At 45.5% G+C, this 24,666-nt stretch overlaps 1 protein-coding gene across 4 annotated transcripts in view; it reads left to right on the top strand.

The window, feature by feature from the left end:
* spata6 (spermatogenesis associated 6) overlaps positions 1-11,302 on the top strand; it is a 262,544-nt gene extending 251,242 nt beyond the window's left edge. For all 4 annotated transcript variants that reach the window (XM_085982889.1, XM_085982888.1, XM_085982890.1 and 1 more), the window contains 2 exons: positions 10,045-10,130; positions 11,125-11,302. In XM_085982889.1, the coding sequence (XP_085839015.1) occupies positions 10,045-10,130; positions 11,125-11,284 (246 nt within the window). In that variant the 3' untranslated portion in view covers positions 11,285-11,302. The remainder of the gene's footprint in view (positions 1-10,044; positions 10,131-11,124) is intronic.
* The last annotated feature ends 13,364 nt before the right edge of the window (positions 11,303-24,666 follow it).

Genomic DNA, 24,666 nt, shown 5'->3' with positions numbered 1-24,666 from the left:
GTGCAGAAACGGATCCCACTGGCCCCCTAAAGCGCAGCAAGGTGCTCTCAAGCCACTTCCAAGCGCTGGCCCCTTCTGGCCTGTGCAGCTTCAGGTGAGTGAGCAGCAGCCTGGCGCTCCTGGTGCTCATCCTGCTGTTCCTGGTTCTGCTGCTGCCGCCTCTGCTGTTGGAGATCCTCTAATGCCAGGAAGGGAACGTCCCAAAGGCCTCCCATGCTTCTGGCAGATGCCTCCGTTGAGGGGGCGCTGAGTTAGGGTGGTGAGAGGGGCTTCCCAGGAGCTCACACTGGAGAAGTGTGTGAGGCTCCAACTTTCTGCAGCTGCTCCTAAGGCTTCAAAAAGTTCCCCCCAAGCCTTGATCAACAAGGTCCTGCAGCCTGCAAATGCTGCCTATTTAAATCTCTTCAGCCCTCAGCGACCTGCTGCTGCAAGCAAGCAAGCCAGCTGTTTTCACGCCAGCTCTCAGCAGCGGGGTTCCCCGCAGGCGGGTTTCAGGTGGGGAAAGCCCCAAAGTCGCAACGGCACGGGTAAATCCACTTCAACAAGCAGATAATTGCTTGTTAGTGCTCCGACGACCAGTCCCGCCAGCGGCGGCCGGGACTGAAGCGGGGCGCGCGGAAACGGCAGTCCGAAAGTCGGACGGGGCGGGGAATCAGGCGGGGGGGGGGTCCCGACCCGCTTTTTCGCCGATTTTCAGCCCCCGGCCGCATGAAAAGCCGCCCAACGGCGGCCAGAAAATCGGGGCCAAAGTATTTGTTTAATTGCTCTGTCATTTCCTTGTTCCCCTATAAATTCTCCTGTTTCTGACTGTAAGGAACCTACATTTGTCTTCACTAATCTTTTTCTTTTTACATACTTGTAGAAGCTTTTACAGTCCGCTTTTATGTTCCTTGCAAGTTTACTCTCATACTCTATTTTTCCCCTCTTAATCAATCTCTTGGCCCTTTTTTGCTGAACTCTAAACTGCTCCCAATCCTCAGGCTTGCTACTTTTTCTGGCAACTTTATATGACTCCTCTTTGGATCTAATACTATCCTTAGAGTTTTTTGAGGATGTAACTAGCAGGGTAGATAAAGTGGAACCAGTGGATGTAGTATATTTGGATTTCCAAAAGGCATTCGTTAAAGTGCCACATAAAAGATTATTACACAAGATTAGGGCTCATGGGGTTGGGGGTAATATCGTAGCATGGATAGAGGATTGGTTAATGGACAGAAAACAGAGAGCAGGGATAAACGGATCTTTTTCAGGTTGGCAGGCTGTAATTAGTGGGGTGCCGCAAGGATCAGTGTTGGGGCCTCAGCTATTTACAATCTATATTAATGACCTAGATGATGGGACCGAGTGTAATGTATCCAAGTTTGCTGATGATACAAAACTAGGTGGGGACAGTAAGCTGTGAGGAGAACACAAAGGGCTCGAATTTCCCAGGGCCTTGGAGGCGGGAATGGAGGCGTGTGGGGTGTTAAAATTGCAAAAAGTGGTGGGGGGGGCACAACCCCGCCTCCATCCCACCTCCAAGCAATTTTCAAGAAATCGTGTTTACTGCTCCCGTCTCCGGCCCGCCTCTAAGAGGCGTGATAGGCCCTCACGGCCCTTAACAAGCACTAAATTGCCTCTATTATCCCATTTTGAAAGGCCTTTGTGATTTTAACCCTTTTCCGACGTGAAGCAAACCTGCTCTGAAACACGACGGTGAAACCTGGCGGGAGCACAATTGGATTGCTGACTATTAGCTGTAGCTCCACCATTAAATAGGATATTTGATCAGCCATCATTTGCAGGTGGCAGGACTTTGTTGTCTCAGGTCTGGGGGAACTTTTAGAAGGCATAACCATAGCTGTGGAAGTTTGGAGTCTGACGCCCATCTCCAGTGTGACCTCCTGGGAAACCCCTCTCGCCACCTTGACTGATGCTTCCTCAACTGAAGCATATACCAGAAGCATGGGAGCCATTTATTTCCTTCCCTTCTGGACATCAGATGAGGACGAAGAACAGCCATGGCACCGGCAGAACCATGAACAACAGCAGCACCAACATCAGCAGCAACAACAGGAGCACCAGGGTCACCAGAATCGTCGTAGTTTGCTGTGCACTTCGCAAAGTGGCACAGCGTTATGGCTTGCAGATTCCTGAGGACCAAGTGGCTCCTCACATATCCTCCTGAGGAGGAGGTGGAGGAGGAGGAGGAGAGCGAAAACGAACATCTTGCAGAGGCCCATCAACCAGCGGCAGCAGTACGCGAGAACATTTCTGCCCGGGATGCAAGGAACGCACTCACCTTGGCCAGATTTGCTTAGCCTAGCCAATCAAGCATTTTTGCCTCGCAGCTGCTTACCAGAGCTTCGACAATGGCCAAGAACCAACGGATTCCTAACAATTTGTCCACCACTCATAAAAAAAATCAACCTTTCATTGTGCAGTACACACGTCTGCTGCATATATGACAAATAAAATTGAATTGAATTGAATACTGACAATTGCAAGTAATCCTAAGCCCTCATTGTGGAAGTCCCATTAGCGCCACAACTGCAGCAGTAGCCATCAGATTTTTTATTTACAGTAACCATCTGATGGCTTTTTAACATTAAACATCAAATTTCACCCTTGTGATTTTTTGTGCAGTATCTTTCTCTTACGTGTGCTCCTACGTGGTGCTTCCCCTGTGGCTTCAGCAGATGTGGAGGCCCCTTGCTCACTTTCTTGCTGCTCCTGTCTCGACACCTTTGGCGGGCGTCCTTTGGGGTTGCGAACCTTTGAGGGCTCGCCAACAGTCTGCTGCTCCTGTGGCTGTGCAGGGGTTGAGAAGCCGATCTCAGCTGGGTGTGGACTCTGGTGGGGCTCTGACCGAGGGCTCAGCAGTGGCATAGAAGTGTGAGCACTTGGAGAGGAGCCCTCACTTCCTTGATGTCTGCCACCAACTTCCCTCTCATGGGTCAGGTCCCCCTCAGCGCTTACAAGTAACTTGAGAGCACCTTGCTGCACATCAGGGGAGCCATGGGGACTCGTATCTGCACTGGCAGTCCTACTCAGAAGGACTTCCATGAAGGTCTGGTTTCTCTGTTCAATAGATGACCATCGCTCCTCCAGAGATGTCATTCTATTCAGAACAATCACCATGTTTTCTGCACTCTGGCGACTTATCACCTCCATGGAGGTTGCCATCCTTTCCATGGTGATGCATTCATGCACCAATGACTCTACAAAGGCTCTGCTCATGTTCGCAATGGACTCCTCCATTCGCTCCACACTCGCAGCGACCCTGGAGACAAAACCTGCCAGAGACTCCTGCATCTGTTCCTGGCATTCCAGCACCGCTGATCTTGTGGATGGACCCAGTGGCAGAGGGTCGACATGCAGCTGAGCCGAGCTGGGAGAGTCCTGCGCCCTCCGACTTGAACTCTCCACTGCTGTCCCTGTCTCCACCATCTGCTGATGCTCACTTGTGAGCTGTGATACACCAGGTGACAACACTGCACTATCTCGCGAAGGTCCCACCGAGCTGCGAGTGTCTGAGCTGGTGCTGGGTGCTGCTGACACTGCGCCCTCAGAGGTTGCAGCTTCCTCTGAGGAGTCTGGATGTTCAGGCTCTTCCTCCTGGCTAGTGGGGATGGGTGCTTGCCTGTGGGGTGAGTAAAGGAAAGAGTCAGACATGCGATGCCAAGGTTACATGCACATTACAAGTCCATCTGTTAGAGCTTCAGAATCATTATCAGCGACTCATGCAATGTCAATGAGAGAGATGGAAAACTCTTCTGTCACCAGCTTGCTGTGATGCACCCGTCTGTCCGTCCCCCATTTGCGCATCGTCCTCCACTCCCACGATCTCCAGGGCCGCCTCCTCCCAGGGGGTGAGCTGAGCTACTTGAGGGTGGCCCTCCTTCTGTCCTCACTCTTGCCCTCTTATTATGAGCTCTCTTTTCCTGCAATGAGGGAGACAAGTGGATTTTGAGTGAGAATGAAGGAGTGAGTGTAGAGAATCCATAGCATAGATGCTTCGAAGGAGACAAAGGTGGAGTGAGGTGGCAAGACCAAGGGCCTTCCCTGTGTGTTGTCAGTTGTTTTCATAGCATTACAGTGATAGGGAGTGTGAGGGCTGCATCGTCGAATAGTTAGGTGAATGTGACCATAGAGAGAGAGGGAATGGGTAAGGGTGCAAGGATGTCAGTGTCAAGTGGGATGTGGAGGAAGAGATTGCTAAAGCTGAGTGCTGGTGAGGAGAGGCAATGGGGATCAGATTGAGGGTGATGGGAAAGTCATACTCACTTTTCCAGTGCACAGAAGGTCATGAAACCTCTTCCTGCACTGAAGCCAGGTTCTGCAGGTTATCGACAAAGAGTTAACCTCCTGGGCCACCTGGATCCACACAGCCTTGGTCTGCTGGGGAGGCTTCTTCCTCCCTGAAGAAGGGAAGAGCACCTCTTTATTGGTTCTTGCTCCCTCCACTAAAGCTTGCAGGACAACGTCATCAAACCTGGGAGCAGACTTAGGTCTCTCGCTGGTCATTCTGTCTCCAGGTCCCTCTAACATGAAAGGCCAAAAGGTTGGCAGTCTGCAGAAGAAGCAAGACCTTAAATGCAGCAGCAATGATGATGTCATCGGAGGCGAGTCTCAGACTGGAAAAACTCATTAGCCATGGGTTCCCAAACGCTGGAACTCAATTGTCCACTTATCACAAATTGCATCATTCTCCCACATCGATTTAGAATCGGGTGGCTAACACGAAAAGCGGATTAGACGACCCCAGCCCGCCCCAGTGACAAAATCGAGCCCAAAGAGTCTGCAAAGGGATATAGGTAGAATAAGTGAATGGGCAGTAAGGTGGCAGATGGAGTATAATGTAGGGAAATGTGAGGTTATTCACTTTGGTAGGAAGAATAGAAAAACTATATTTTTTAAATGGTGAGAAACTTTCAAATGTTGATGCTCAGAGACATTTGGGTGTCCTCATGCAAGAAACACAGAAAGCTAGCATGCAGGTACAGCAAGCAATAAGGAAGGCAAATGGCATGTTAGCCTTTATTGCAAGCGGGTTGGAGTATAAGAGTAAGGAAGTCTTGCTACAATGGTACACAGGGCCTTGGTGAGACCACACCTGGAGTACTGTGCACAGTTTTGGTCTCCTTACCTAAGAAAGGATATACTTGCCTTGAAGGCGGTGCAACGAAGGTTCACTAGATTGATTCCTGGGATGAGAGGGCTGTCCTATGATGAGAGATTGTGTAGAATGGGCCTATACTCTCTGGAGTTTAGAAGAATGAGAGATGATCTCATTGAAACATACAAGATTCTGAAGGGGATTGATAGGGTAGATGCTAAGAGGTTGTTTCCCCTGGCTGGAGTGTCTAGAACTAGGGGGCATAGTCTCAGGATAAGGGGTAGGCCATTTAAGACTGAGATGAGGAAGAATTTCTTCATTGAGGGTTGTGAATCTTTGGAATTCTCTACCCCAGAGGGCTGTGAATGCTGAGTCTTTGAGTATATTCAAGGCTGAGATAGATCGATTTTTGGACTCTAGGGGAATCGAGGGATATGGAGATCGGGCAGGAAAGTGGAGTTGAGGTGGATGATCAGCCATGATCTTATTGAATGGCGGAGCAGGCTCGAGGGGCCGTATGGCCTTCTCCTGCTCTTGCTTCTTATGTTATTATGAACATGCAAGAACTTTAGAAAGCTGGAAGAGTTGTAGAAAGTTACACAGAGCCAGTCAAACTGAAAAAGCATGTCATCTGCAAGTTGTTCCTGATGATCCCTTTAAATCGCACTGCTGGTGGCTCCTTCCTGCTAGTTAACGCTTGGTCAGCTGGTCGTAATTAACACAGGCCGGTAAGTGGAGCGGTGAACGTTAACGTGCACACTCACTGACGTCACGATCTGCCTAATCTAAATATCTCCAGCGAGCGTGGGCATCGGCAGCGCTACCGACCTGTGGAAAATGGTGGCCGCTGCGGGACCCACCAGACGCAGGCGGAAGTGAGACAGCCGCCATTTTTTTCACCAAAACGGACCTTAAAGGCCAGTGCTATACCCTCCAATTTCTAGGCCTATGTGACTTAAATCTTTTTTTTTTAATCTGGTTAAATATCTTTATATAATTTCAGCCCATGTATTACTTTTGACGTGCCATCACTATTTTGTAGGCAAATGTGGCAGCCAATTTATGCCACAGCATGGCCCCACAAACAGTAAGCATTGGAGGGATAAATATTGGCTCAGACCCTTGGAGAACTCCCTGCTCTCCTTTGAATAGTGCCGTAAGATCTTTTATGTTGACCTGAACAAACAGACAGGGTTTTTTTAAATTCGTTTATGGGATGTGGACGTCACTGGCAAAGCCAGCATTTATTGCCCATCCCTATTTGCCCTTGAGAAGGTGGTGGTGAGCTGCCTTCTTGAGCCGCTGCAGTTCGTGTGGTGAAGGTACTCCCACAGTGCTGTTAGCTAGGGAGTTCCATGATTTTGACCCAATGACAATGAAGGATCGGCGATATACTTCTAAGTTAGGATGGTGTGTGACTTGGTGGGGAACTTGGAGGTCATGACGTTCCCATGCACCTGCTGCCCTTGTCCTTCTAGGTGAAAGAGGTCACGGGTTTGGGAGGTGCTGCTGAAGAAGCCTTGGTGAGTTGCTGCAATGCATCTTGTAGATGGTACACACTGCAGCCACGGTATGGTGAATGTTTAAGGTGGTGGATGGGGGTGCCAATCAAGCGGGTTGCTTTGTCCTGGATAGTGTCGAACATCTTGGCCTAGAAATTCAGTGGCCTGCGCCACCAGTTTGCGCCCAAAGAGGGCTTTTGCACCAGTCTGCAAAATTCAGGCGAAATTCAGCAGGGCGCTAATGGCGGCGTTAGGCTGTAGCGCTGCGCCGCCACCGATGACGTCATCAGTGTGCGCAGCGCCCCGTTTCCGCGAAGAACGCCATATTAAGTCGCGCCCGCCTCTTCAGCGCCGGCCGCAAACAGCGACCGGTACACAGGGCCTACCTGTGGCGGTAATTAAAGTGGAGGTGCGGCCGGCCGCTTTTTCGGCGGCCGCCTGCCCGCACCTCCTTCCCCGGCCTCCTCCACCCCCCGCCCCCCGCGGCATTGCCGGCTGGTTTCCGGGAGCCCGGCACTTCTCCGTTCTGCCGGGCTCTTTTGCCGGCACTCGCGATCGGGGCTCCGGCTGCTGCAGGCACCTCCCCCTTAAGAGAGGGAGGAAGGCCTGCAGTACCGCAGCCTGCCGCTCTGCTGCGGGTGGCGCTGCGGCCACTAGCGCGCCGATAATCAGTTTCAGCGCCCAAGCGGGGCGCCGAAACCCCTGTTTAGCGGCCGCCTTCCACTTGGTGCGCTGACACTGAATATCCCGCTTGCGCAAGTGGATCTGCGCGCAGCGGTAATTCCGGCGCCCAGGCGAGCTGGGCGCCCCATAATGAATTTCTAGGCCCTTGAGTGTTGTTGGAGCTGCACTCATCCAGGCAAGTGGAGAGTATTCCATCACACTCCTGACTTGTGCCTTGTAGATGGTGGAAAGGCTTTGAGGAGTCAGGAGTGAGACACTCGCCACAGAATACCTAGCCTCTGACCTGCTCTTGTTGTCACAATATTTATCTGGCAGGTCCAGTAAAATTTCTGGTCAGTGGTGACCACCAGGATGTTGATGGTGGGGGACTCAGCGATGGTAATGCCATTGAATGTCAGGGGTGGTGGTTAACTCTCACTTGTTGGAGATAGTCATTGCCTGGCACTTGTGTGGTGCGAATGTTACCTGCCACTTATCAGCCCAAGCCTGATCGTCGTCCAGGTCTTGTTGCATGCGGGCATGGACTGCTTCATTATCTGAGGAGTTGTGAATGGCACTGAACACTGTGCTGTCATCAGCGAACATCCCCATTTCTGACCTTATGTTGGAGGGAAGGTCATTGATGAAGCAGCTGAAGATGGTTGGGCCTAGGACACTGCCCTGAAGAACTCCTGCAGCGATGTCCTGGGGCTGTGATGATTGACCTCCAACCACCACAACCATCTTCCTTTGTGCTAGGTGTGACTCCAGCCAGTGGAGAGTTTTCCCCCCAATTCCCATTGACTTCAGTTTTACTAGGGCTCCTTGAGGCCATACTCGGTCAAATGCTGCCTTGATGTTAAGGGCAGTCACTCTCACCAGTCACTTAACATCTGATAAAAGGTTGGCACCTCCCACAATGCAGCACTCCCTCAATACTGTACTGAATTAAAAACCTAGATTATGTTCTTAAATCCTGGAGTGAGGCTTGAAACCCATAATCTTCTGATTCAGAGGTGAAAGTATTTCCACAAAGCCAAGCTGACACTTGAGGTAAAATAGATTGTTGAGATAGATTAGAGGGGACTTTACTCTGCGTCAAACTGTAAGTGATGCAGTTACTGGGCCCTCCAAATGGGAGACTATTCCAACCTTTTCTATGATGAGCAAATAGAAAAATAATCTTTGATAATGGAGTTAAACAGACCAAGATGATACAATACAATAGCAAAATACTGCAGATGCTGGAAATCTGAAATAACAACAGAAAATACTGGAAACACTCAGCAGGTCAAGCAGCATCTGTGGAAAGAGAAACAGAGTTAACGTTTCAGGTCTGACATGAGCTGGAATTTTATCTTGAAAATGAGTCGGAGGGGTTGCTGGAATGCAGAAGGGAAACCTGGGAGAACGGGTTTCCCTCGGGTTCTGCCGAATTTCAGGGAAGGGACTGATTATTTTTTTTTTATCTGTTTCCCAGATTGAGAGGCTGGCTGGCTGTCGGGTGGGTAGCCCTGGGAAGCAGAGAGGAGGAATGCCAGGATCGTTGGAGGGGGTCGGGTCCAGGGATCGTCGGAGTGGGCAGGGGGCCAGGATCATTGGAGGGGGTTGGAGCCAGGGAGCATCGGAGGGGGTTGGGGCCAGGGACCGTCGGGGGCCAGGGATCATCAGAGGGGGTTGAGGGCCAGAGATCGTTGAAGGGGGTCAGGGGCCAGGGATTGTTGGAGGGGGTCGGGCCCAGGGATCGTCGGAGGGGGTCGGGTCCAGGGATCGTCGGAGTGGGCAGGGGGCCAGGATCATTGGAGGGGGTTGGAGCCAGGGAGCATCGGAGGGGGTCGGGGCCATGGACCGTCGGGGGCCAGGGACCGTCAGAGGGGGTCAGGGCCTAGGGATCGTCGGAGGGGGTCGGGCCCAGGGATCATTGGAGGGGGTAGGAGCCAGGGATCGTCGGAGGGCGTTGGGGGCAATGTTCCCTCTAATTTGCAGTCTAAGTGCGCGGTCCCTTTAAATTTGCTGTATGGTGTCTTCCAGTGGCAGCAGCTGGTGAGCGGCCTGCACGGGGCCTCCCAATTGGCCACGCACCTTAGGGGGAACATTGGGTTGGGGCCAGGGATTGTTGGGTGGGGCAGGGGGGTTCAGAGATCGGTCTGAGGGGGGAATCGGAGGCTGGAGTGAGTGTCGGAGGCCAGGAGGGGTGCGGTTATCAGAGGCCGAGTGGACGATTGGAGGCCTCGTGGGGGGGAGTGGAATCGGAGGCCGGGGTGGGGGGGAGGTTGGGAGGAGGTCGTAAGGGTCACGGGGATTCCAATCGTGGAGGTTGGTGAGGCAGGAACTTTGGCTCTAGCAGGTAAGTGGAAAGGCACTTACCCCCTGGATCTAGCAGCCCTCGCCTTGCTTTAGCTGGCAGGTTCCCCATGGCTCTGGAAACCCGACCGCCTACAGTTAAGTTTAAAATGAGGCACGCAGGCTCATTATAATATTTAAAGTGCCACCCCTGCCTCCTGCGAGTGGGTTTCCCGCCCCATCCCGCCTCCGTTAAAACCGGAAGTGGGCAGGTTGGTGACGGGATTCAGATCTTTAACACTTTAACTTCCCACCCGACCCCAACCTACACGTTTTTTGGGGTTAAAATCTGCCCCCATGAAGTTAGCCAATTACTTATAACTCTAGCATAAAGCTATGGACCTCTAGGAGTGCTGTTGACATGTCTTTGTTGGCTAAAGTAATGAATTAGAACTGTTGATAATTATCAGTTTTTTTCACTGTTGCCTCATGTTCTAGGATTCTTCTGCTGAAGTAGATTATTGTTCAGGCAGAAGATCTGCCTCATCTATTGATTCATTGTGTGACACTACAGAGCATCTCAGGTACAGATGGATTTTAATATTCTAAAACACTTTGAGGCCTATTTTGAAACTCTTGGGTGTTGAGGCACTTCAGACAGTTTCCAAGTGGCAGGGCTTATTTTAACTACCTAGCCATTAACACTGGCATACTTCAATTTAGTACTCCTTAACCTACCATCATCATTGAGTTAAGACAGTGTACCAGAGGTAGTTGGAATTATTCAAATCTGCCATTTCCCGATCATCTAAAACACTCTAGTCAATGTACCTCGTAAAATACCTAAGTGGTCTTTTAACATGGTTACTATTAAATATCTGGCTGAAAAAAAGGTTTGAACCCCTCATGCTGCTTTCTACAGTCTGCCTTATTATTGGTGCTTTATATCTGCTAATATTAGCTTTAGTTATCCTCAACTGAGCTTCATATGACTCCCATTCCTCGCGGTATACGAATGCACAGGATCAGAAAAGATTATTGCAGTCCATTTGGCCAGTTCCAGTGTTAGTGAAATACTATATCCCATAATACTTCTTATACCCCGCTATCAAATTTTGTTTCTACTTTTTTCACCAGGAATGTCCTCCGGGGTTCTCCTTATTGGCCACCATAACTTTGGTGGAAGTCTAAATTACAGCGGCTGATTAGAGGAACCCCCGAGGAAATTCCTGGCATTTATTTCTTTTTCTGCTTGCCCTTTAGATTAATTTTCACCTCCTCATTTAGCCTCTGTGGCCTAGGTCTTGCAATGATTCTCTTTTTTACCCTGAGGGATACACCCTAACTTATTTAGTATCCAACCTATGACATTTTAATATTCTAGCTTTTGAAATTGAAAGCACTGTGAAAATAGTATACGCAGGTTTTATAATTTTTCTTTTAAAATATTTTGCTTACTTTATAAAAAGTTATCAATTTCTGAAGTGAGTTCATTAACTGTTTTAAAATTGATAAATTGTAAGCTTCATTAAATTAGTAGCACAAATGTACAATTTGGACTTCTTTCTCTCCGCACAGTTCAACGCTGCAGCACAATGCAACAGTACATCTGGGTGATGGTGATTATTGGTCGAATCGTGCTGCTGTTTACAAAGGAAAGCCTCACAGGGCAATCTTTGAAGAAAGTTTAGAAAAGATCTACAGAAATATGTACAAGAAAGCTGCAGATAGCACATAAAGATTACATAGACCAGTATATTTCAGCCTTTTACTGTGTTCATACCAGGTTTGGGGCTTTTTTCCAACTTGTTTGTGTTGTACAGGTATTAGGATTCATAAATGATGGCCAATAATTAATTGTATTTTTAGTATGTTTTCCACCTGTAGCAAGAATTCATGTCCATAGTAATCATGATTAGCTGTGGTTTTTGATATTATCAAGAAAAAATTGAGACTGTCGGTAGATTCCCTATTGATTTTGAAAATATATTCTACTTTACAACTTCACTTGCGTGTTAGAAGTGGGGGGGTCCTATTTAATTAGACTTTACCAGGATAATTAAAGTACTTGTTAAAATATTTTAACTTTTGCACCCAATATAAAGCCCACCAAATTAGTTTTAGAAATAGCAAAAAAAATTGACATGCTCAGATTTTGTACCAAAATATTTTTGTAGTAGAAAAGTATGATGGGTTACTACTTGGAGAGTTTAAGGAATTGGTATTGGATAACTAAGCTTGCTTGAACTATGCACATTCTCTTAGACCAATACTAAGTTAATGTTAGGATCAAAGGCTGTATCTGTGAAAAATGAACATTGTGCCATTAACCTCTGCTTGAAATCAAAATGATATCCATTGAAAAATATAGCACTTCACATTGGTTAGCTGTGCTAAATGTCAGCTGCAGTGGTGGTGAAGGATAGCAGTCTGTTTTTATGTAGTCCTGGTTCACAGAAAAGTTCAATTCTAATCAATAATTCCCAGTTTGTTGTAGTATACTAACCATTATGTATCCATATTTAAATCATTTTAGAATTCCCCAAAAAGTATATACTTTTTCTAACATTTACAGTTTAGGCAATTCTATTGAGCAATCTTTCGGATGAGACGTTAAACCGAGTCCCCGTCTGCTCTCCCAAGTGGACATAAAAGATCCCATGCCACTATTTTGAAGAAGAGCAGGGGAGTTATCACTGGTGTCCTGGCCAATATTTATCCCTCAATCAACATAACAAAAAAAACAGATTTTCAGGTCATTATCACATTGCTGTTTGTGGGAGCTTGCTGTGCGCAAATTGGCTGCTGCGTTTCCTACATTACAACAGTGACTACACTTCAAAAAAGTACTTCATTGGTTGTAAAGCACTTTGGGATGTCTGGTGATCGTGAAAGGCGCTATATAAATGCAAGTCTTTCTTTCAATATATTATAACCTCTTGCAGTTCTTAAAATTTAGATAGTGGCTGTCTCTAACTACTAGTTTTGTTCCTTAAGTCTTCACATCTTTTTCATTAATCACAACTTTGTGGGAGAATAATTTGGAGTCTGACAAATAATTCCTAAGCACAACGAATATGCTACATTTTTTTGTTGTATTTGTAGAAATACATGTTTGCCAGTAACTTCCACAAGGGCTCTCTCAATTGTCCATTATAACTTTAGCAGAAACCTTGGAGAAACCGCGTAAACGGCCATTTATGCTGTTTTGCTGGGGTTTCCACCGATCTTGCGCCGAAGTTATGGCGGGAGATCGGGGAACCACCATGGAAATTCTACCCCCATTTATTTTAAACAAAGATAAAATTATGATGATGCTAAAATGTGACTGATTTGGGAAACAATGCCACAGTGAGCTTTTACTGAGAAGCGTTGAACACTGGAATCTGAGGAGTTAAGAAAGTATACAGATAGTTCAACTTTAGAGAAACTGTTAAGTTACATTGGCAAACCCTCTGTTCATTTCACTAGTGCTTTTAATGTTTTTGTAAGCTCTAAATGTCGGAACAAACTATATGTAACAGTAATTTCTTTTTTATGCAAATAAGCAGAAGAATTACTTCTGTTACTTTAACTAACTTACATTTTCATTAATCTAATTGTATGAGAGATCTCATCTGGTTAAAGGAATAATTTAGTCTATAAGGGACCTTATGCAGCATGTCCTGCATTGGTGACAATCGTTCTCTCATTGCATTAAGCAAGAAGTTTCTCAGTAAGAAACTAGAAGTGATTTGAATTTACTGTAATGATGAAGCCTACAGATGTGGTCTCACATCACTTTGGCTCGTACAGTCAGTAGAATTTTGAAACTTTTCAGGCTGTCCACTGAACTTCCTTAAGATATACTGTTAGCTCTTTTTTAACAATATAAACTAACATGATAGTCAGCTAGTTTCTAACTTTAAAAATGTCACCAGCAGTTGAAGGCTATGCTTTGCCTGATTCCGTACTTCTCACAGCTCCAAAATGGTTAAACTGATGTGTGCTGTATAATTGTCCTATTAAGCTGTCAATTTACTTTTTGCAGAAAAGGTAAATACTTCTCCAAAACTGCATGATATAGAGAATCTATTGAAAAACATTGGCCTAGAAATTCCCTACATTACCACCGTCTGTTTGCGCCGTATTTCTGCAAAAAATGGTGGCCGTCTCACATCTGACTGCTTCCGGGCTAGGACACAGCGCCCGCCATGTTGGTGAGGTCCATAGCACTGCCATTACTAGCGTGGACTATCAAATTCAGATGAGCAGATCGTGACGTCAGTCGGCATACAATGCCTGATTTGACGCATAACTGCGATTTTGGACGTCGCCGCACGCCATAACTCCCTCTCCAAACCACACACGGAAGAACATGCGTGTAGTAGCACTGCAGAGATGCTGTCAGCGCTTCTTAAAGGGACACTCACATCTTTCAGATAAGTTTGGATTTCAGCATTTGGACTATTTTTAATATTTTATTGAAGTAGTGGCTTGGTGCAATACATTTAAAAAGCTGTTAAAGTGTGCAGGGGTGTTGCTGGACGCTTGCAAGGCTTTGTATGGTAAAGGAAGGCCTCTGTGAAGACAGAAATGCTGGAACTACTCAGCAGATCAGGCAGCATCTGTGGAAAGAGAAACGGAGTTAACGTTTCAGGTTGAGATGCTGCCTGACCTGCTGAGTATTTCTAGCATTTTCTGCTTTTATTTCAGATTTCCAGCATCTGCAGTATTTTGCCTCTGAGAAGACCACTCACTCGCTCACAGTCCTGGGGGCACATGAAGATGAAGCAGAGGCAGCAAAGGGGACAAGCTGCTCACAGAGGGAAGAGGAAGATGCAGAAGAGGAGGAAGAGGAAGGAAGGATGTAACCCAGACAGCCCCTTTCTGGCCGGGATATCCGGGATCAAATAATCTACCTGCGGTACCAGTGACCACAACCCCAATTCCTCTTTCAACATTTGTCCCATACCTTACCTTCCCTCTGTTACTGACCATCACAGCGTTCTATTGCTGAATGCACAATGCTGAAATAAAAGCCACCACAACGCAAACTTTCCAATCCAGCTTTATCCATATATGCATCCAATATGACTTCAAGAAATCAACTTATCACCCTTGTGCATGCCCTTTGTGACTGTCTTTGTGTACCTTTGCCTATCCTACTGATGTCACGCAGTGCTTTCCCAATGACCGTAGCATGGCTGGTGGAAGCATGCTGACTTTCAGTGGGGGCACTGCAGATGGCCTTGCAGGACGACCTTGAGGAGCTGGTGGCTGGGAGTTTCAAATCAAGTGACAGTGTTTCTTTTCCTTCTTCTTCACTCTCCTCTCCCTCTTCTTGCTGACCCACTGGCTGGACAGGCTGGATTTCTTGAGTGCCTGAAATGAGGAAGACACAAGGGTAGGGTTGTGGTGAAGGGAAGGGGATAAAAAAAAAAGGTGCATGCTGACACCATGTGCAGCTTTACATCAGAAGAGATTGTGGGGTGAGGGTGAGGTGGGATGTGAGAAGGAGAATGACGTATGAGGATACCAGCATCTTGTATTCTTTCAGCCCCACCGCTGGCCAAGGGCTCATCATGCCCCTGCTAAGAATGGCCAGCACCATCTCCTCCAAGGGGGTGAAGTGAAGCTAGGAATGTGAGATGTGCCTCGTGTTTGGTAGAGATTGTTGGTAGGTAAGTGATAGGAGGGCGGGGTCACGCAGCAGTGTGTGAGGCTAGTGGTGCAGTTGGTAGGAGACGGCTTTTGAAGATGCATTCACTGATCTTGACCACTGGTCTGAGGTCATGAAACTTCTTTGGGCACTGGAGCCAGGTCCTGGAGTGACACTGCTGGCATTGACGACCTTGGCGATCTGGTCCCACTCCTTCTTTCTGGTGGGCCTCCTGGCCCCCTGTGCGTAGAGGACCTCTCTTCCACTTTTGACCCCCTTCACGAAGCTGGAGTGCTGCAGCGAGACTCTGGTGTCCTTTCCCTGGCCTGTTGAATCATTTGTGTTAGTGCTGAAGCACGTTTACCATTTTTTACGTGCAGAAGGCAGTTCAGCTTTAAGGGCTAGAGACTGCTATTTAAAATTTTTTTTTTTGTATTTTAGAACGCAGTTCCCCTTTAAGGGCTCAAGACTGTGTTCTAAAATTACAGCCTTTAAGAAAAGGCTGCCTCGCTCCAGGGACGCTACAGCCACGCTACATTGGGTCTCCTGCTGAGTGTACAACCTGAGGCAGCGCGTTCCACACTAGGTTTGCGCTCCAATCATTCAAATCAGCAGGCAGCACCAAAATAACGGTGCTGCCTGCAATCTTTTTACGGGTGTGAGCAAACCTCGCCCCAAGGTGTCACTGCCCGTTTTCGGGCCTTATCGGATTTCTAGGCCATAGTCTGTTGCAATGTGAATCAGCAATAATGACAATAAAATGCCACTGAAGATTAATTCAGATGAGATCGAGTCTATTTTCCTGATTAGTGTACTGAAAAATAAATGCAGTCATTGTTTGAAAATATAGCATTCTTATTGGCTGATGCTCAGGTCTGATTGAAGGGTACCCTCACAAGACACTGAGGTACAGGTCAACCGCTACAGCATGCTACCATCAGCAGACTTCTCTGCCACAGCTTTGGGGCCAGTCAGTAAAAATGCTACAAAGACCCACAAAAACAAGGCAGTGATTATTTTAATAACAGAAGGGTGATTGCACAATGTTTATTAATAATAATATAGTTGTGTTATGTTTAATGACAGGGTGATGGCATTTTGTTTAGTAACAGAGTTATTATGCTTTATGATTATGCTTTGTTTAATAAGAGGGTGGTTTTACTCAAATTTCCTCCGTATTTGCGCCCAGAGATACGTGTAACCGGGCTGTTTTCAATCATTTACTCAGCCTAAAAGATTGTGAACTTTTGGACATAAGTGACTCATGTACGTAAGTACAATAAGCCCAAATCTCCTCGACCTTTTACAGCCTTCTATCGAACCCTCCGCCTGAACGCATCTCTGCCCATAAAACTGGCGCTGCCCCCAAGTTAACAGAGCCTCATTTATGAGTTTCTGGCAACTGCACTTGCTGAAATGCTTTCTTAAAATTAAGACCAGATTTTCAGGTACAGCAGGAAACAGTCATTTTTCTGGTGTTTTATTGCAATTCTTCGAGTGTTTTTAAAAAAAAAAACTATTCTCACCGTCACCTGCATTATATTTTCTATTTCTTTAATGCATTTTTATAGCATAAGTTGCATTAAAAACTTTAATTTTCATACTTAAAGAAGGTAAATATGGGTGAGTTTGACATTTTCCAATTGTTTACGCTGATTTATGCCCATTTTGACATTCAGGTGTATTCTAATGAGATTGGCAGGAAATTTGAGCATAACTTGACATCAGTAGAATGGGCATGAGAATGGGCATATTTTCAGGTCTAACTTCTGGGTTGGGTTCACATAGGAAATTCCAGGCTACTATGTTTAATAACATAGGGTCATTGTGCGATGTTTAGTAATGGGATTATTGTGTTATGTTTAATAACTGGGTGATTGCAAAATGTTTAATGACATCGGGTGACTGTACTATGTTTTCATAACAGAAAGGTGATTATGCTATGTTTATTAAGAGGGTGATTGTACCATGTTTAATAACACATGGTAATTGCACTATGTTTAATAATAGGATGATTGCATTATGTTCAATAACAGAGGGTGATTGCATTATGTTTTAATAATGGAAGGTGATTCTCACTGTGTTTAATAACAGGGTGATGATCACTATATTTAATAATGGATTGAGCACTATGTTTAATAACAGAAGATGACTGTGACATGTTTCAATAACAGACAGCGATACAGAGATTTGACGCATTTAATGTGCAGTCGCATCCTAAGATATCGACCTGCCTAGCCTGAAATCACTGGAATAGTACAGATGATTTCCCACTGATATTTAAATGTTTTAGCAGTTAAAAAGTGCAGCATTCACAGATGATTAAGCTGACAAGTTTTAAAAATGCAGTCTCCTTGCTATAGTTACTAACTAAAATTTCCACATGTACGCTGACGACACCCAGCTTTACCTCACCACCACACCTCTCAAGGCTGCTTGTCCAATATTCAGTACTGGATAAGCAGAAATTTCCTCCAACTAAATATTGGGAAGACTGAAGCCATTGTCTTCAGTCCCCACCACAAACTCTGTTCCTTAGCCACCGACTCCATCTCTGTCCCTGGCAATTGTCTGAGGCTGAACCAGACTTTTTGCAACCTTGGGGCTAGAAATTGGCTTCATTATCGCCTCCGGGGGGCAATAACTGGGCGCTAACGACTTACCGCCCGGGCACGGCGAGATGAACAACTCCCGCTAACTTGGCCGGGAGGGTTGCGGCGGCAGCAACACTCTGCGCCACCGTCTCCTGCGCCCGGAGATCGTGACATCATTGCCGTGCGCATCGCCCCAGTAGCACCCCGGACCCGAGCTTTCAGGTAAGGGCCTCATCAGCATTATTCAGGTGAGATGCCGAGCACTCATTGAGCACTGCACGGCAGCTTGCTATACTTAGAGGCCAAAAATCTGGCAGCTCCATGAGTGAATCAAGCCAGATTGTTGGCACCAAAAGGGGACGAGGTGCACTGGAGGGGCGTACCCAGTGGCTAGCAATGCCTGCAGTATTTTTGTGAGGCCAAGAGGAACATTCCTACTTCCTCCAAAAACATTCCAGGCTGTATTTGGAACGGCCTCCAGCAGACCCCTTAAGGACTGCTGTTTAGGGTACTTACCACTTGCTACCAATGGGCAGAGTATGCATGGCACCTATTTGTACCTGAAAATTGCCACGGGGTCCTACAGCCAGCACAGAACTCTTTATTTGCACATATAAGCAGCCTCCCATCAGTTTTGGGCAGGCTTGCTGTGCATTCATTTACAACAGTAGTGGGCAAAATATGGCCCGCGCAGGCCATATCCGGCCAATAGATTCTATCTGGCCTGTCAACCGATTCTTAAACTCCACAGCAAAAACTCACGATTTTTGCTTCTGCTGTCTTTATCTTCACCGTGCCTCCTGTGATTGGTCGCTGCTGGAAAATGTGTGTCCTTAACCGAAGGTCGGGGTCCGCGAGTTTGGTTTCTTCCATCAGTAGCGTCCCACGAGTTGGTTTTGCCATCAGAAATCTCCCCTGTGTATTTGAGACTATTGAATAGTCTCAGATACAAAGACTGTGCATGCGCACTGTTGGACTCCATTTGCAATGCGTGTTGGGCGAGTTCACTGCTTGAGGAGATTATCTTGGTAAGTTTTTTTGATTATCAGACAATGAAACCTGAGGGCAGGGCGGGAAAATTTATTCATCCTGGTGCCATGATTTTCAGAGCTTGGGGCCCGGCTGTTTTAATAAATCCTTGCATGATCTGCCCCTCTGACTGAGGTCTGTCGTCTCCTGGGATCGGCATATATTATTCTTTACTGGGGCAGGTAACGGGGAGGGAGAGGTCCGAGCGCCCGGAAATAGAAAAGTCCAAAGTTTCAAAATTTGTGGAGAGTCTTGGCCGGAGATTGAAAGCGACCAGGTTCTTTTCTGTTTTTGCCAGGAATGGCAGTCTGCAGCAGAGGGGGAAGAGTGCCAGTGTCCGGGTTTTCTCAGAAGCGGCAGCCAACAGCTGCTTGATTCCTCACAGTGCGGCAAACAGCACGGGACTGGTGCCGTCTACTCCGATAATTTGCACGTGGCCTCGGAGGAGGGGAAGGGGAGTGGAAAGAATGAGACTTGTTTGTCTCTGGACCTGCAGCAAGCGTTTGCCCCCTCCTGGCTTTGACCCATTTCTGGTGGCCTCATGAGGAGGTAGGGGTTAAGGGGGAGGGGATCTGAAAGAGTAGAAAAGAGGCAGTGTTGTGGGGGGGCTACAACAGTCAGCCCCTGTTCCCTTAGCTAGGGGAAGATCAGCTGAGGTGCTCGCTTTCAATTGCGATGGGGTGCGTGTTGTGTGCAGCTTATACATACAGGAATTGGCTAAGCAGTGATTCCCATCAACCCTTGCGAAAAATAGCCACTTGCGTAATGTAGCAGAGGGCAACAGAACTGAATCCCAATACCCTTGGGAGAAGGTGGTGAGAAATCTGATCTCTGGCATCTCTTTTATAGCACTGTAATACTTTTTTTGTGTGTACAGTAATTTATAAACTGTTTGACTGAGTGTTTATTGATTTGGGTCTCGCTGGGGGTCGTTGATTTTGATGTTACTACATAGTGTTGCCAGGTCTCCGACCAGAAAAATATGCTGGAATCTTCTGAAAGTTTACAATTGCTTAAATTTCTTTTTATTACAAAATCTTACAGCAGTTGTCGAGTAACCAGTTTTACAGTTTTAATTATGGAATAATATCAATAGCTAAAATAAGTTTTGGGTAAACCTGTATCATGTTCGTTAGCATGTTAATAAGTGTTATTTTTATTAAGTGTGGAAACAACATGAAAGGTTCTTTATACAATAAATGGCATAACAAATTTGAATGGTAGCTGTTAACACAATTCATTTTATTTGTGCGGCCCTCAACAGCTCACCAGAACTTGTTAAGTGGCCCTCCAGCCCAAATAATTGCCTATTCCTGATTTACAAGCTTGCCTGAAAGTCAGGCGGATCTTGGGTGCCCAAGAGGCGGCATTTGTGCACCCCAATTTTCCACTGCCAGGCAACTGTTTCTTGGACAAGAAACGGGCACTTGAAAATCACCCCACGGTTTTTTTTAATAAGTAAAATGAAATCGCCAAGGCAAAATATTTAGGGCATGAAAATATTTATTTTTACAGTGGATATGAATTGCTGTAGAAATATTTTTTATGAAGTTCTATTTATCAGGACACCATAGAAGTACAACAATGTTGAACATTTGTTTACTTTATACTCCAAGCAGTCAGTAATAAGATTACTGTTTATAGCAACAGCTAAGAACATACCAAAATCCCAGGTGAATTACTGAATAGATTTCCTAATTAATAAGTTCTTTCGGTATGCATATGATTAATTCAAAATCTACGATCTAACACGCAATCCTGTTCCTAGCTGAAGGACAAATCATATAATGGGCTGGATGCTTCTCCATGATTGGACTGGATAGCAACAGAGGATAAAGGAAATTGCGGGGAGTGAGATCTATCACCAACTCACCATCTGACCTGTATTTTCCTCCCTTCCTAGCTCACAGCTTGGAATTGGAAGCAGGGGCAGGGCCAGGTCCCCTGGCAGATTTCCCTCCCATCCGCCTGTGTTACCGCTGCTTCAAGGGGCCACAATGGGAAAAGTGTCCCTGAGAAGCAGTGGTAACAGCCCTGAGTTGCTCCCATGGAGGGAGAGAGAGCATCTGTAGTGGTCTCTTTTCCTACCGTTCCAGCCACAACACTTAGCTGCTGAAGTCCCCATTCTCAGTCGAGGCAGTCTCTGGGACAACTAGTCTGATCTTTGGGGCGCTCCTGTCCCTTTAACGGCACTCCCAAGTGTTCCGCTGCTGCAGTGACAGACCTACTGCAGCGCTGCTATGATTTTGCACCCTTGCAGCAGCAGTGGGAATTCTTTGCAGGGGCCCGCCCTGCATCCTTAATGATCCGCAACCGAGGAAATTAGGTTGGGGCTCCGGTAGTGTTGGTGACAAGCGGATGTTCCACTCAGCCGGAGCACACTGGTGCTAGAAGCAGAATCCTGGCCAATAAATCTAAAATTGAAGCACATTCATTACAAGTAATATGCAATATAAAGAACGCAATTACACTGTTTATTAAACCATATCTAAGTTTGCAGGATGTAATTTTACATCTTTGCAAAGTGGTTTTTGTACATTAGCACAGAGCTGACAGTATAACTCAGGTGTCAGATTCAGATTTGATGCTTGATTGTATTGAAGTCAAGCAAAGTGAGACCTCCACTAGGAAACCATCTCACAACCAGTTTGCAGCAGCTGTAGTATAACTCCAGCCTGGTGCAAAGCTGCACTTAAGTGGTTCAATGCACCACTTGTTTTTTTTGCACAGAATGTTTTAATGTTATGAGAGACTGGGTGGTCCTATTTGTTCTCGGTCAACATTAAAAATTCCTGTGCCTGATCTGTGACATTAGCTGATTTACAATTAGTAGCACAACTGTAGTCTACTGACGGTTGACATTTCAGAGATACCAGTCTAATAACTACAGTATAACTGTAGCTTTGTATCTTCATTAACATGGTGACAATAATGCACTTTTAAATGCATTTGTACAATTTTTATGTAACTTCAAGCTGATTTTGTTTAATGTAATGAAAATGATTTGCAATTTGTTTTCTGTTGTAAGACAACACTTATAAATTTTTAAATAAAGTTAAAATGTCAGGAAATGGAGCTTAAATTTATAAGCAGTGAGTATGATATAATTTAATAGAAGTGTGCAATATTATTATTAAAACCAACTTTAGTTATGGACCTAATTTTCATGATTTTAATTATTATTTGGTTGTTCATTAAAATACGTTTTGTATAGCACAGATCCACTATTATTTCATGGTGCAATTCCATACTTAATGGCCTCCACCTCCTAGCTCCTTAACTAACAGCATTCTGGGAGCACCTTCACCACACAGACTGCAGCAGTTCAAGAAGAAGGACCACTAATACTTTCTCAAGAGCAACTAGGGATGGGCAATTAATGCCAGCCTTACCAGTGACGTCCACATCCTGAGAATAAATAAAATCAAATCTCCCCATAGCCTTTTCTGTTCCAGTGAAATTAGTGACATGTCTGAAGTCTTTCTTCATAACTGTCATTTCTCATCACTGGCATCCTCCTGGTGAATCTACACTGTACATGCTCTATGGCTTTAATATTTTGTTAGGGTTTTTTAGCCTATAAAAACAAACTCTGACGATGCACAGAGCTTTAGTACAATGTAGGAGCACCGGTGCCACGTGCATCAGCATCACCTGACATCGGTGCATCGAAAGCAACAATAGGAAGCATTACCTATGGTTTCCTAGATCATTGAACCTAGCTTGTCTAATCTCCAGTGTTTTGTTCCAATCAGATACACTCATTCATTATAATTGGAAAATGAAAGTCATGGAGAAAAAATTATGCAAGGTGTGGCTGATCAAGAAAATAAGAGCTTAGTATAATATATTTTAACCAGTTTTCTATTATCAAAAGGAATGTGAAGTAAAGAAAAGGTTTAAATTATGCAAGAACACACTAATGTATTCCAATTCTGTTGTGAGTTTGACCAGCAATTTTACAGCATGCTAGATGCAGTACTGTATCAATAAATCAGGGATCAAAATCATCACTTTTTATGAATATCATCACCAGGAACACCACAACTTTTTTTCACAGCAATTGCAATTCTGTTTGTCCTATGTAGGATTTTAATAAATGTGTTCCTTATATTTCATTACATCCCATTACTACCAATACTGGATTAATGCTGACACAGTTAGCCTATTCATGGCGTAACCCAATTACATGAGCTTCTTCCAGAGCTGTCTTGAATCCTGTTTCCTTGGTGAGTTTTCTATTTATTAATCTGCACCTACTGTGATTTTTGTTCTGAAAATACTTAAAATGGTTTTTCTAGACTTTGCCTTTTTCTTGGGTTAGGAGAATGTCTGACATGCACAGAAACCCATCAAGGTGTTTGATATTCTCCAAATGAAGTTACCGAGGAATTCACATAAGTAGTGTTTCTGTCTGCTTGATATGGAGTGGGCACTTTCTCCCATAGGGACATACTCCTCTTATTTAAGTCCATAAAGCTTAGGCACAGGTTGGCAACAGCCACGGCTTAGGGAAACCCCAAGGGATGCTAGTGAAGATTTACCAGCTAAAACCATGCAGCTTGCCAACACAGAGCACTAAGAAGCTTCTTGCCGCTTGTCCAGCTAGATCCATCCTATTCATTAAGGCATTGGCTTGCAAGCCCATTTGGAACTGATTGGAAAGAATCTCAATCCCCAGTGATAGATCTAGCCTTCTAGGTCCCATTAATGAACCAGGCTGGCTGTCCAATCATACAATCATAAATAGTATCCTGGAGTCCTGCAGGGTTACCTAGCTCAGGTATCAGATTCCATGTATAGTTGACATGGTTCCAATCTTCCATTGTCAGGAATATCATCTTGGAGCCAACTCAACATCAAAGTGACCTTGATGATCTCTCTCATCCCTCCAGTGGGATAGTCATTAAACAACTGGGAAGCGTGGGTTTGAGCCCTCGCTAAGTAGACAGCAAATACCAGGATTTTAGACTTTGCAAGGAATATATCTTAATGAGATCAAGCTTAACTTTGATTTTAAGGTCAGTTTCTACTTTGCTATGTAATGGATAAGAAGCACATAGCAAGCAGAAAAAAATTGAGCTCCCTCAATAGCTAAGTTAGTAAATGCAGGTCCCCCCCCAGTGAGGTATTGCAATATAACAGACCAGGGAGGTCCCAAGTTCAATCCCTGGTTTATGGTCTTATCTAGAGATGCAGTTGACAAAAATAGAGGGAGTCCCATTTCTCATTGCTACGAATTGGTCCCATATTACAAGTGTGCATGCATGGATTTTGGGTGATGATGGGATTGAACTCCGCTGTTGTGCCCTTACAGTTCAATAGTCTCCCAACGTTCATTCATTATTACAATAGCAAAATACTGCGGATGCTGGAAATCTGAAATAACAACAGAAAATGCTGGAAACACTCAGCAGACCAGGCAGCATCCATGGAGAGAGAAACAGAGTTAATGTTTCAGGTCTGTGACACTTCGTCAGAACTGGAAAAAGTTAGGGATGTCATCATTCATTATTCCTCCTTCAAGCATTACCACCAAAAACAGATTAACTGGTCATTGCTGTTTGTGTATTATGTACAATATGGCTGATATATTTCCCTACATGACAGTCACTACATTTTATAGTATTTGATTGCATGTAAAAAAATTTGAGCAATGTGATAAAGTCCTATAAAAATGCACATTTTATCTGTTCTCTTGCATCTGGGTTGGAATTGTGAGCTGCAGTGTGTACTGTAAAGCCTTCAATATATTGCTCACCTATGTGATTCCCAGTCAAGTATTTCAGCAGTATTTAATTGTAATTAAAGGGGTAAGTCATGCCAGGAGAGCCCAGCCCCGTGTTATGCTCCTCT

This window comes from Somniosus microcephalus, chromosome 3 (genome assembly GCF_052327205.1).
Source record: "Somniosus microcephalus isolate GS21.2 chromosome 3, FLI_Smic_1.0, whole genome shotgun sequence".
Classification (NCBI taxonomy): domain Eukaryota; kingdom Metazoa; phylum Chordata; class Chondrichthyes; order Squaliformes; family Somniosidae; genus Somniosus; species Somniosus microcephalus.
The sequence above is the reverse complement of the archived record's forward strand: the minus strand, read 5'-3'. Positions and strand labels throughout refer to the sequence as shown.